General features: G+C 38.8%; 1 protein-coding gene across 3 annotated transcripts in view; it reads right to left on the bottom strand.

The window, feature by feature from the left end:
* Positions 1-1163: 1163 nt before the first annotated feature.
* The window catches only part of CANX (calnexin), a 44894-nt gene continuing 33864 nt past the window's right edge, over positions 1164-12193 (bottom strand). For all 3 annotated transcript variants that reach the window (XM_069468587.1, XM_069468585.1, XM_069468586.1), the window contains exons 8-15: positions 11659-11848; positions 8765-8878; positions 7437-7593; positions 6151-6366; positions 5373-5492; positions 4045-4171; positions 3788-3867; positions 1164-1967 (exon numbers count right to left, since the gene is read on the bottom strand). In XM_069468587.1, coding sequence (XP_069324688.1) covers positions 1914-1967; positions 3788-3867; positions 4045-4171; positions 5373-5492; positions 6151-6366; positions 7437-7593; positions 8765-8878; positions 11659-11848 — 1058 coding nt within the window. In that variant the 3' untranslated portion in view covers positions 1164-1913. The remainder of the gene's footprint in view (positions 1968-3787; positions 3868-4044; positions 4172-5372; positions 5493-6150; positions 6367-7436; positions 7594-8764; positions 8879-11658; positions 11849-12193) is intronic.

Below are 12193 nucleotides of genomic sequence, written 5' to 3'. Positions count from 1 at the left end.
AATGTAACATCAATAGAGAATGAAGGCAGATTTCTAGAAGTGCAAGGATCCCCCACATTTGCTTCAAGGAGAAATCTGCAGACATGTTTTCAGGTCTTGCTAAGTAACAACTGTTTATTTGCACTCAATACATTTGGGAAAGTCTGTTACACAGCTAATGTCACTGTGACTACAAACAACAGATGAAAAGGAAAAAGCACTGAATAGCAAGAAAAATGCATACAACCCTCAAAAGAATTTAAGTGAATCAGTTTAAAAAAAAAAAAAAGATAAAATAAATGGATATAGCCTTCATCTTTTACAAATATACATCCTCCCCAACATCTCCCCAATATAAACACTGTGGAGTGTTTATATATTCAGTGCAAGGAACAGTATCATCAGTACATGTGCAACACCTCTGAAGAAAGAATAAAGCTAAAATAACATCTAATTCTGAGTAAGTTTCAGTGTAGTATAATAATAATATTACACTATAGTGGTATGGGAGAGGCTTTGATAGCACCCATCTGCATTCCACATGAAAAACAAACCTAAGATTTTAAAAAAAATTCTACAAGTCACATAAAAAAAATTTGAACAGGACTGCTTTATTGTGTAATTTAAGACACAAATGAATTACATGAATTGCAAATGAAGGCTTAAAATATTCAGCAGCTACAAAAATCAGATAACTCATGCTATGTGTCACTCCTCCCATAAATACTTTTAGCCTGTGTTCAATTACAGTCAATTCTAAATTGGCTCACCTCTGAATCAGACTCCTAAAGTCTTTCCACAGAGTAAAAGAAATGGATAAAAATGAAAGATTGTATTCTATCCTGTACTTTGACCCTGGAAAGGTATGGGTCTGCTTAAAAGAAAGAAATACACATAATCACAATAAAGCTTAACACTATGCAGAGTTTATAATCATTTTCAGCAACGGACTGCAAGCTGCGCTGTGAAGAAAATGCATAGCAGAGGAGAAAGCTGGGAATTTGGGGAAATAGGTAAGGAAAACAGTGTCAACACAGTGGAAGAAGTGATGAAAACACCTACTCCAGAGCTCACATGCCATGCCCTGCTAGTGCGTTCCTTAACAAGCCACCTGCTCCAGAAGGCCGGAGCCCGATGATCCCTGTATATGGAGTATGAATACCCAAGTGCCCATATGAAGCCACCTTCTCCACTAACTGTGAAGCTGTCTGGGAACTAAGCAGTTCCAAGGGCAACAGAACACACACATTTTATGGTCTAACCAACACCAAGTGAAAAGTTTTTTTTCTTTTTGTATGTCTATTTTTAATACAATTTAAACAGAACTTCTATATAAATTTGGGCTTCTGTCCAATCCTCTCCTAAATTTCCTTAGGAGAAAATGAGTAATGGAAGCAAGCAAAACAAGATTAAAACCATAAATGACTGCACTTTAAACATGATTATCAATTTTAAGGGACACAGACATTTGAATGTTTTGTAATACCAAACTTAAAAAAAAAATTTGTTATAAAAACTGCAACTCATCCCCCTAGCATTTTTAAGTGTTGGTGTTATTTCTGCATGGACAGATTAATGTAGTAAATTAAGCCAAGATTTTAAAGATTGGCAAAGTTCTATCATTCTATTTTAAAAAACAAAGATGTTTAAAAACAAAAACAAAAATACAAGTTAGTTGCTTTATGTTACATTTCACAACCATTATGTTAAATGTTTTCTTTTCTACAGAAACAGGGTCCTTTATGTCACAACTGCAATTATTTACTGCTAGATGTTTAAAATTACACAGACTAGTGTTCAACTGGAACCTGTTTATGGTGACGTCTTGAGGTTTTCTGAGTTTCAACCTAAGGTGTGCCAGGTACTCTCCTAGGACCACACTTGCAGGGGAAGGGGAGGGAGAGGAAATCACAGATCAAGTTCTTAAGATTGTTTCACTCTCTTCGTGGCTTTCTGTTTCTTGGTGATCTGTTCAAAATTTCATCCTCCTATTGGTTGAAAAGAAAAGAAATTCACTATAATTAGCACATTTTTGAAAAATAAAAGTTCACCATATTTTCAAGATCTGCCAGGCTAAGAGTGACCCATTTGAGGAAAAATCAAGAAAAATAATTAGAAGAAAATGCACCAAAAACAATGGCTGTCTCAGAGGTAGCAGACTAATTCAGTTTAGTCTTTTTTGTTCCATAAATGTATACTTTTCTCAATCTAACCCATAAACCTTTTCTTAGAAAACAATCAGGCATTGGGCTTTCACATTATCTTGCTTAATCCTAATCTATTAGCCCATGGGTACATTAGCCCCCTTTTGAGGATGAGAAACCTAGGATTCATGAAGACTGAAGACTATCCAAGTAGACTACAAGCCCAGTGCTGTTTCTACTCTTTCACAAGTTCTTAACATTATAAATTACCCTATGAAAATACTCCCTTTCCTTAACACATTAGCAACTTAACACATTAGGCCGTTTGGGGGATATAAAAAGTAGTGAGACATGGTCCCTACCTTCAAGAACTGCATTCTTGTTGAGACAGAATACATCCATTGAAAACATAATCAAGATATAAATAGCACTCATCTTTATCAACAGAAAGACTGTGGTAGCTGGAAATGGATAGAGCTTTGAAGGAGGGACTAGACTCAAAAACAGAGGCACTAAAAAGAGTTCCTTGGTAAGCAAAGGTACAGTGACTATTCTCTCTCTCATACCCCATCTATCCAACCACAGCAAAACCTAGATCCAGAACCTCAACTACTTCTCATACCCTCCTCCTCCAAGCACCTTGCGTAGGGCCACTATATCTTGCCTGGATTATTACAGGAGTCTCCTAACTGGTCTCCCTGATTCTCCCTGGTCTACAGAAAACACAGCAGCCTCAGAAATCAGATCCTGTCACATCTGTGCCCCAAAGCATGCAACGGCTGCCCATTTCACTAGGAAGAAAAGCCAAGTCCATACAATGGCCTATGAGTTCCACCTAATTAGGAGACTTCCCCATCCTCTTTTTCTCCACTCTCTCTCACTCTATGGGCCATACTGGCCTTGTGGACAACCACTTTAGGCCTTAGTACTGGCTGTTCTCTCTGCCTGGAACACTCTTGCCACTGACATCCTCATGGAAAAGTCCTTTTTCTCTTTCAAGCCTTTGCTCAAATGTTATCTTTCCAATGGGGACTTAAACATTGTGAGCTACCCCACCTCCAGCACTTCCAATACCTTTTCCTGTCCTAATTTTTCATAGCTTATCAGTTCCTAACATATAGTGTCATTTACTTCCTTATAATGTCTACTGTTTATTGCCTGTTTCCCCCCCACTAGAATTTAAACTCCCCAAAGGCAGGGTATCTTTGTATTATTTGCTGACAATGTCTGGCACAAAATGGGAACTCAATATTTGTTAAATGAAGGCATGAATCCATGGAAACCAGGGACAAAATATATAGAATGCAGTGATTTGTGCAAAAAATACTTTTCAGGGAACAGTGAGAAGAGGTAGATGAGACAGAACTGTAATAATAACTTAAAGTTCCCATCTTAGAAAGCATTTTATTATTTGCCCTCTACAACCTTCTGCTTAATCCAGAAAGCCATTTTTGGCACAAACAAATACTTTTGAGATTCAGATATAGCTTAAAATTATCAAATGAAATGTTGACTAATATAGCTAAAAATCTCACTTCAACAAAACCAGCAATAAGAGAATTTTTACTGCTACAAGCCATTGTAAACTACCCTATAAAAATATTCCCTTTACTTAAATGTACCTTCAATTTGGAAATACAAAATGCATAACTCCTTTCTTTTACCTCTGCTTTAGGTTTTCTGTCTTCCTCCTCTTGACTGACAGTGCCACCATCTTCTTCAGCATCACTTTTTTGTTTCTCTTCTAAGACAGAAGTTAAACAACTAAGCAAAACCGTATACTTGTTTTGGTGATTAGGCAATTAGCATTAGAATACATCTCTAGATCTAAAAAAATCTTTACTGTAAGTTGATTGTAAGTGTTTGAAAACAACATCTTAGGGTCTTGGCTTAAAGCAGGGTTTTGGGGCCAACTTCTTACCAAGTTTCTCTTCTGCTTCCTCCTCCTCATCTCCCTTGTCCTTTTCCTCCTCTTTCTCTTCTTCCTCCTCCTTCACATCTGGCTGAGGAGCATCAGTCTTCTTATACTCCACAGCACTGGGTTGTCTCTGAAATAGTCCCCAAAGTGCAACAATTTTATTTACATTGTCAGATATTATGTTATCATATAATTACTGAATGCCTACAGGCACTAGTAAAGTTCTGTTCTAGGCTGTATATAGGGGTAGATATATAGAAATGAGTAAGATATCAATTCCTACCCTGAATAGCTTTCTCTTCATTGAATATGCGTGTGTACAGGTCTAAATAGTCAAGCTGACTGAGGCACAGATACACAGAACAGTGGTGGAGAGTAAGGCTGGAAAAAGAACTTTGGATCCAGTTACAAAGTGTTTTGAATGCAAGGTGAAGCGTAATCCTCACTTGGAAGTAGAGAGCCTAAATAAGATATTCTTTTTTTATGATTGTATGCAACAAGGGCTAAATAAGAAAACTAACAATAAGGCAATAGTACCTCCACATGTATTGTTTTTTTGGGGGGGGGGGGTTGGTGAGAGAGGAATGGATAATGAGAAGTCAAAGATCGAATTATAAAGTATAATAACAGAAATACCCATGGCAGGAGAAAGAGCTTGTTTGTTCCCAGATAGCTGGTTTTGTATCTAAGTTTATTTTTTTTAAGAAAGTTGCTGCCAAATATTACAGAGAGAAATAGAGCAGGATAAATACTAGCAACCGAGGGGCTATAAATTCTACTCCCATCTGGGCACGATAAATGGCCATTGAGGAGTAGTGAATAAAGTTTCAGAAGTCAACATCAAATATGGCCCCGCCATTACTGAGCTGCTACAAAGTAAACTTCAGGCAATATATCTTTGGGTTTGTTTTTTTTTTGTTTGTTTGTTTTGAGACAGAGTCTCACTCTGTTGCCCGGGCTAGAGTGCCATGGCGTCAGCCTAGCTCACAGCAGCCTCAAACTCCCGGGCTCAAGCAATCCTCCTGCCTTAGCCTACCGAGTAGCTGGAACTACAGGCATGCACCACCATGCCCGGCTAATTTTTTCTATATATTTTTAGTTGTCCAGCTAATTTCTTTCTTTTTTTTTTTTTTTTTCAGTAGAGATGGGGTCTCTCGCTCTTGCTCAGGCTGGTCTGGAACTCCTGAGCTCAAATGATCCACCCGCCTCTGCCTCGAAAAGTGCTAGGATTACAGGCATGAGCCACCTCGCCCGGCCTATCTTCATTATTTTTAACATCATAAGAGTTCTTTCTAAAAGGGATGCCAAAAAAGAATAATAATAATTCATACCTTTCCAGAACAGCAGAAGAGGATAACAAGGAACACGGGCAGAGCCACAGTCAAAATGTAGACCACCCAGAGCCACGGGCGCTCTTCAGCTGCCTCAATCATCTGCCCCACTACGCCTGGCTGAAAAACAAGACAGGATTGAAAGTTCTGGCTTTTGAAATCAAATATAGGCTGCACCATTTGTTCTACTGTTCAATTAGAACAAAGCCTTTTTCGAAGGGTCCAACCCAAGATGTCCATACAACATAAAAATGGAATTATAGAGAAATGTTTCCATCTTCCTGCTCTCCTTATCATCAAGGTGATTTCACTTTCATAGGTACCGAAGCTGGCATCTTATTCACCAGCAAAAAGCTCCCTTAACCTCAAACCAGTGAATCAAGAAATTTTTTGATCTCAGTTATCTCTGGCTCTCCAATTTGTAGCTTGGACATATGACCAGTTCTCTGAAAATTCTGCATGTTGGATATAAATCAAGATTCAAGTCTGCATTACAATATAACCTAAATGGCAGATTTTAAGATACATATACACACAGACACACAAATAATTTTTAAAAAAAAATTCTGCACATAACAAATAGGGAATCTAAAGCCACCATATTAGACTAATGAAATCATAGCCAAAAACCCAACATTTTGTCTTTAGCAGGCACACGGTTATACTTTTTATGCCAAGATTCCCAAATAAGGGAAAAAATAAACCCTCAAACATACCTTTTCACAAAAGTTACCCATAGCAACAGATATAAATGCACAAGAAACAAGCAAACACAAACCTCAGCAGCCCCATCAGCAGCTTTCTTCAGGCCCCATCCATCACTAGCCCAATCATCAACTACTCTTCGATCAGCACAGATGATAAAGTTGTCAAAAAAAATGTCAGAGGTCATGGACCACAGCTCCAAACCAATAGCACTAAAAGGAGTCATTTTGAAAGGTTCAAGATCTTCAAAGAAATCTGGGTTTGGTATTTTCCTGGGTTTCCAGATTCCCTAGCAAACAATGTTTTAAAAAATTATTTCAGATAATGATCAACAAAAACTTATGAGGAGCCTACTGTAAGATGAATTCTACTTAATCAACAGAGATAAATGCTGACTTTGTGAAACTTAAATGAGCAAGAGGAAGAAGACAATAAATGCTACTTGATGTTTTACACACCCTGCCTCTAAGATTTCTAAACTCTGACTACTTTTTCAGTGGTAATTTAAAATAAAATGTACCTTGTCTTCAACCAGCAATTCACGTCTAGATAACTACCTAGACAAATACTCACTACATACATTCAGGCATATTTAAGGATGATTACGGCAGCACTGACTCTAAAAGGAAAACTGACAATCCACCTAAATGGCTACCAACAGGAGAACAGCTAAAGGGCAATTTTTTTAAAGTGAATTTTTTATTTTATCTCATTGTTTGATAGCGCAATTAAAAATATATTAAAAAACAGAAAAACATACATCTAGTATATGCATATAGATACACCTATACCTTAAAGTTTGACAAAGTGGAAATTAATGATTATAAATAATTTTACTAGGATAAAGAAAGGGTCCAAGGGGATACATTTCATAGACCTGAAACTTCATAACCTCACTACTTAGATCCTTACCATCTCATCTGAGCCTGAGACTTTGTACAGTTGAAGACATTAAGGCTAAGCAGCGAGCTGTTCTGACGTGGCTGGGGTACCAGCTCCTCTCACAGTCCTCTTATCCACCATGTCACACAGATTGCCAAGCCTGGGATTTGGATCTTGTGACTAAAGCACCCCTGCCGCCTGACAGCAGGGTGCCCAATCACAAGTTTTCCATTTCTCTTTTCTTTTTGTTTCTAAACATAGTTATGAAGGAATTGTAAGAGCTATTCTCTCCAGTTTCTAGGTTTATCTTTGCAGCACCTAACCAATTAAGCTCTCTCTCAATTTACGAAGTTTACTTTCTGCTTTAATTCAACAGCTTGAATATAATGATCATCCTGGCAGCCTCACTGCAGACAAAACTTCTATCTGAATGCAAACAGATCAATGAAAGCAACTCAACCATCAAGATGCACAAACCTGGTAGTTAGGATTGTCCATCATAGGAGGCTTCCATTTGCCCTTATAATTGGGGTTGTCAATCATAGGTCGCTGCCAGACACCACACCCAGGGGCTGACTCACACTTCGGGTTGGCAATTTGAGGAGCCTCCCATTCTCCATCCATGTCTTCATCCCTTTGGAAATATAAAAACAACAAATTACAAATGGGTTCTGTGATACAGGACTATGAACAGCTCGCTGGCCAGTGCTCCCCTGAGGTCCTACTGAAATGTTTTCACATTGTCATACTATGCAAGACCATCTTCTCTTGTTTGTATTTTCAGTAACAACAGTTTTTCATGACAGATGCAGAAAAAAAAAAAAAAAAAAAAAAAAAGTTGAGGCCGGGCGCGGTGGCTCACACCTGTAATCCTAGCACTCTGGGAGGCCGAGGCGGGTGGATCGCTCAAGGTCAGGAGTTCGAGACCAGCCTGAGCAAAGAGCGAGACCCCGTCTCTACTAAAAATAGAAAGAAATTATATGGACAACTAAAACTATATATAGAAAAATTAGCCGGGCATAGTGGCGCATGCCTGTAGTCCCAGCTACTCGGGAGGCTGAGGCAGGAGGATCGCTTAAGCCCAGGAGTCTGAGGTTGCTGTGAGCTAAGCTGACGCCACGGCACTCACTCTAGCCTGGGCAACAAAGTGAGACTCTGTCTCAAAAAAAAAAAAAAAAAAAGTTGAAAATGTAATTAAATTCGTCAAGCTCTACCCTAAAATCTGGGCAGTTGGCTGTATTTAAGTATTTTTTTTTTTATTTCAGCATATTATGGGTACAAAAGTTTAGGCTACATATATTGCCCATGGCACCCCCCGCAAATCAGAGCTTGTATTTAAGTATTAAATTTTACTTCGGGCCGGTCTCGGTGGCTCACACCTGTAATCCTAGCACTCTGGGAGGCCGAGGTGGGCGGATCGTTTGAGCTCAGGAGTTTGGGACCAGCCTGAGCAAGAGTGAGACCCCGTCTCTACTAAAAATAGAAAGAAATTATATGGACAGCTAAAATATACAGAAAAAATTAGCCGGGCATGGTGGCGCATGGCTGTAGTCCCAGCTACGTGGGAGGCTGAGGCAGAAGGATCGCTTGAGCCCTTGCTGTGAGCTAGGCTGACGCCACGGCACTCTAGCCTGGGCAACAGAGTGAGACTCTGTCTCAAAAAAAAATAAAATTAAATTAAAATAAATTTTACTTCAATTACAAAAAAGATAATTTATTCTCTTCTTCTGATGGTTGTGAAGAAAAAAATAAATAAATAAATAAAAGAAAAAAAGATAATTAAAAAGGTTATCTGAAGCTCTTACCAATCCTCTGGCTTCTCTGCATCTGGATCAGGTACATATTCAGGCTCATCATCTAACCAACCTTCAGGTTTTGTGGCCTCTTCATCTGGAATCTTAGCAGGGGCATCTTCATCCCTTAAACACAAAAGAAAAAGCCAGTTATGACAACACTGGCCAGTGAATCAGAGTACTCCCACTTTGTGAATCTGAAACAGAGCATTCTAAAAATATATAGGGCCCTGTAATCCCAGCATTCTGGGAAGCCATGGTGAGAAGATCACCCAAGGCCAGGAGTTTGAGACCAGCCTAAGCAACATAGCATAGCGAGATCTCGTCTCTACAAAAAAAAAAAAAAAGAGTCCTTCATGGTGGCATGGTGCACACCTGTAGTCCTAGCTACTTGAGAGGCTGAGGCAGGAGGATCACTTGAGACCCAGAGTTCCAGGCAGCAATGAGCTATGGTTACACCATTGTACTCCAGCCTGGGAGACAGAGCAATATCTCAGGGAAAAAAAAAAAAAAGATTTAGGTCATAATCTCAAAATTTAAAATAATTGCTCCTAGAAAATATTTGTAAATCATATATCTGATAGGGGCCTAGTAAAAGAACTCTTGCTTGCAACTCAGTAATAAAAAAAGACCCATCTAAAAAAATCAGCAAAGGATTTGAACAGACATCTCTCCAAAGAACATACACAAATGACCAATGAGCACATGAAAAGATGGTTAACATCAACAGACATCAGAAAAATGCAAATCAAAACCATAATACCACATCACATCCATGAAGTGGCTATAGTAAAAAAGACTGATAAAAACAAGTGTTGATGAGCATGTAGAATCCTCATACATTGCTGGTGGGAAAGTAAAATGGTGCAGCCACTTTGGAAAATAGTTTGGCAGTTCCTCAAAAAGTTAAACAGAGTTACCACATGACCCAGCAATTACATTTTTAGGTGGAAATGAAAATATGTATCTACACAAAAACTGGTATTTGAATGTTCATAGCAGCATTCTACATAACCACAGCCAAAAAGGAGAAACAACCTAAATTTCCATCAATTAAAGGGTGGATAAATAAAATGTGGCATTATCAACACAACTGAATATCATCCAGTCATAAAAAGAAATAATGAAGTACTGATACATGCTTCAATATGGAAGAACCCTGACATTATGCTAAATAAAAGCAGCTAGTCACGAAAGGTCACATATTGCATGATTCCATTTATATGAAATGTAAATCCAGAGAGGTAGCAAGCAGAGTAGTGGTTGCCAGAGGCCAGGGAAAGGGAGATATGGGGAGTGACTGCTTAATGAGTATAGGTTTCTTTTGGGGTGATAAAGCTAGTTAAGGAATGTAATACTGAACAAGGCTGACTCCAAATCTAATGTTCACCAAATACACAAATAAATTTAGCATCTGTATTAGTGCAGCATAAAATTTCAGGTACAAATATCTTACCTTTCAGGGAAGAAAAAGATTATCTAGAATTTAATTGCTAAGCATAGGAAGATACTTTTACAAACTGTAAGAACAATTTATTTCTTTGTTGAAATTCTAACATTGCTGGAAGTCACTGTACTGGATTTCAAATATAGCCAAATATGATAGTCTGACCCCACCTGTCTTCATTTCTCATCACTCTCCAATTTGAACCCTACATAAAAGGCCATATAATACTCAAAATTGTCTAGGTGAGGTAGCTCACGCCTGTAATCCCAGCACTTTGGGAGGCCAATGTGGGAATATCGTTTGAGCCCAGGAGTTCGAGACCAGCCTGAGAAACATAGCAAGATCCCATCTCTACAAAAAATAAAAATAAAAAAAAATCAGTCAGGCATAGTGGCATGTGCCTATAGGCCCAGCTACTCGGGAGGCTGAGGCAGGAGGATTGCTTGAGCCCAGAAGTCTGAGGCTGCAGTGAGTTATGATGACACCACTCTCATCCAGCCTAAGTGACAGAGTGAGACCCTGTCTAAGAAAAAAAAAAAAAAAAACTTCTCTCATGCATGTCTAGATCAATCCCGCTCCTCTGTTTTTGCGTATAATGTTCTTCAACCAGGAACACCCTCCTCTTCCATCCTCACCACTTAATTAACTCTCATTTTGCTTTTAAGTCTCAATTTAATTTGCCCTGCTCCCAGAACCCATGCCTGGGTTAGGCACACCTGGTGCTCTGGTCCCCTAGTAGCACCTTCTTGTGGACCCTTACCATAACTACACGCCAATTTTATTTACTTGCCTTACAACTGGACTTGGAGCTCTGGGTAGGCAGATGGTAGTGTCCTGTGCCTTTGTATTCCACTGCCCAACACAGAGCAGAGATCTCTAAGTATTGTTTTAAATAGGAAATAGGAAAAAGGTTACTTTTCAATTTAAAATTTCAGTACTTTAACTTTAAATGTGAATTGAAAGCAGCACTAGAATGGCCAGGCCACAAGACCTGAGGTTCTGCCACAAACTGACCACAGGCAATCTGCATAATCAATTTCAGCATTTTGTGATTTATAAAATGCTACAAAAATCTAGGTCAGGGGTCCCCAACCTACGGTGAGTTGTATAATTATTTCATTATATATTACAATGTAATAATGATAGAAATAAAATGCACAATACATGTAATATACTTGAAACCATACCGAAATCATGCCCCCCTATCGCCAGTCCATGGCATAATTGTCTTCCATGAAAACGGTACCTGTTGCCAAAAAGGTTGGGGACCTCTGATCTAGATGGTGACACTATGGCTTCTTTCCAGCTACAGCAGTCTACATTTTTTCCTACAGTTTAGACTGCATCATAGATTGTTGAAATTATCAGATCTTACTCAACCAATATTTGGTTGCTAAAGCCGTGGGGAATATACAAAACGTTCCCTTATACTCAAAGACCCTAGGCCCCCAAGACTCACCAGTCATCTGGCTTGACAGCATCTGGATCTGGTATTTTTGGTCTTTCATCCCAATCCTCGGGTTTCCGGTCTTCTGGGTCCTCAATTTCACGTGAAGGATTTACAGCAGGAGTCATGTCATTTAGCAGATTTCCACTGTTCACAACAGACTGGTCAACTAATATTTCAAAACTATTATCTGGATTCAAGACTGAAAAAAAAAAGTTAAATGCAATTAAAAATAGTTAATTAACCATTCACTCCCAAGCTCTCTTTATTATAAACCAAAAGATGGTGATGTCTTATAGGAAGCAGCAACGTGGAAAAACATGGAGGAACGACCACAGGCACTAGGGTCGTAACAGGATCACCAATGCCTGGCTCTTGGGGGGCCTTGGGCAACTTAACCCCCTTTTCCTTTCCTGGTTTTTTTTTTTTTTTTTGGAACCACCTTTGAACCCCTTTTCCTTATCTACAAAATTAGGTGCTAGATCCTCAGGTTTCTAGGAATTATAACAAATAATAGCTAAAATTTATAACACCAAAAGACTGCACT

The sequence above is a fragment of the Eulemur rufifrons genome, chromosome 5 (genome assembly GCF_041146395.1).
Source record: "Eulemur rufifrons isolate Redbay chromosome 5, OSU_ERuf_1, whole genome shotgun sequence".
In the NCBI taxonomy this organism is placed as follows: Eukaryota; Metazoa; Chordata; class Mammalia; order Primates; family Lemuridae; genus Eulemur; species Eulemur rufifrons.
Note: the sequence above shows the minus strand (reverse complement) of the source record. Positions and strands in the feature narration are given on the sequence as shown.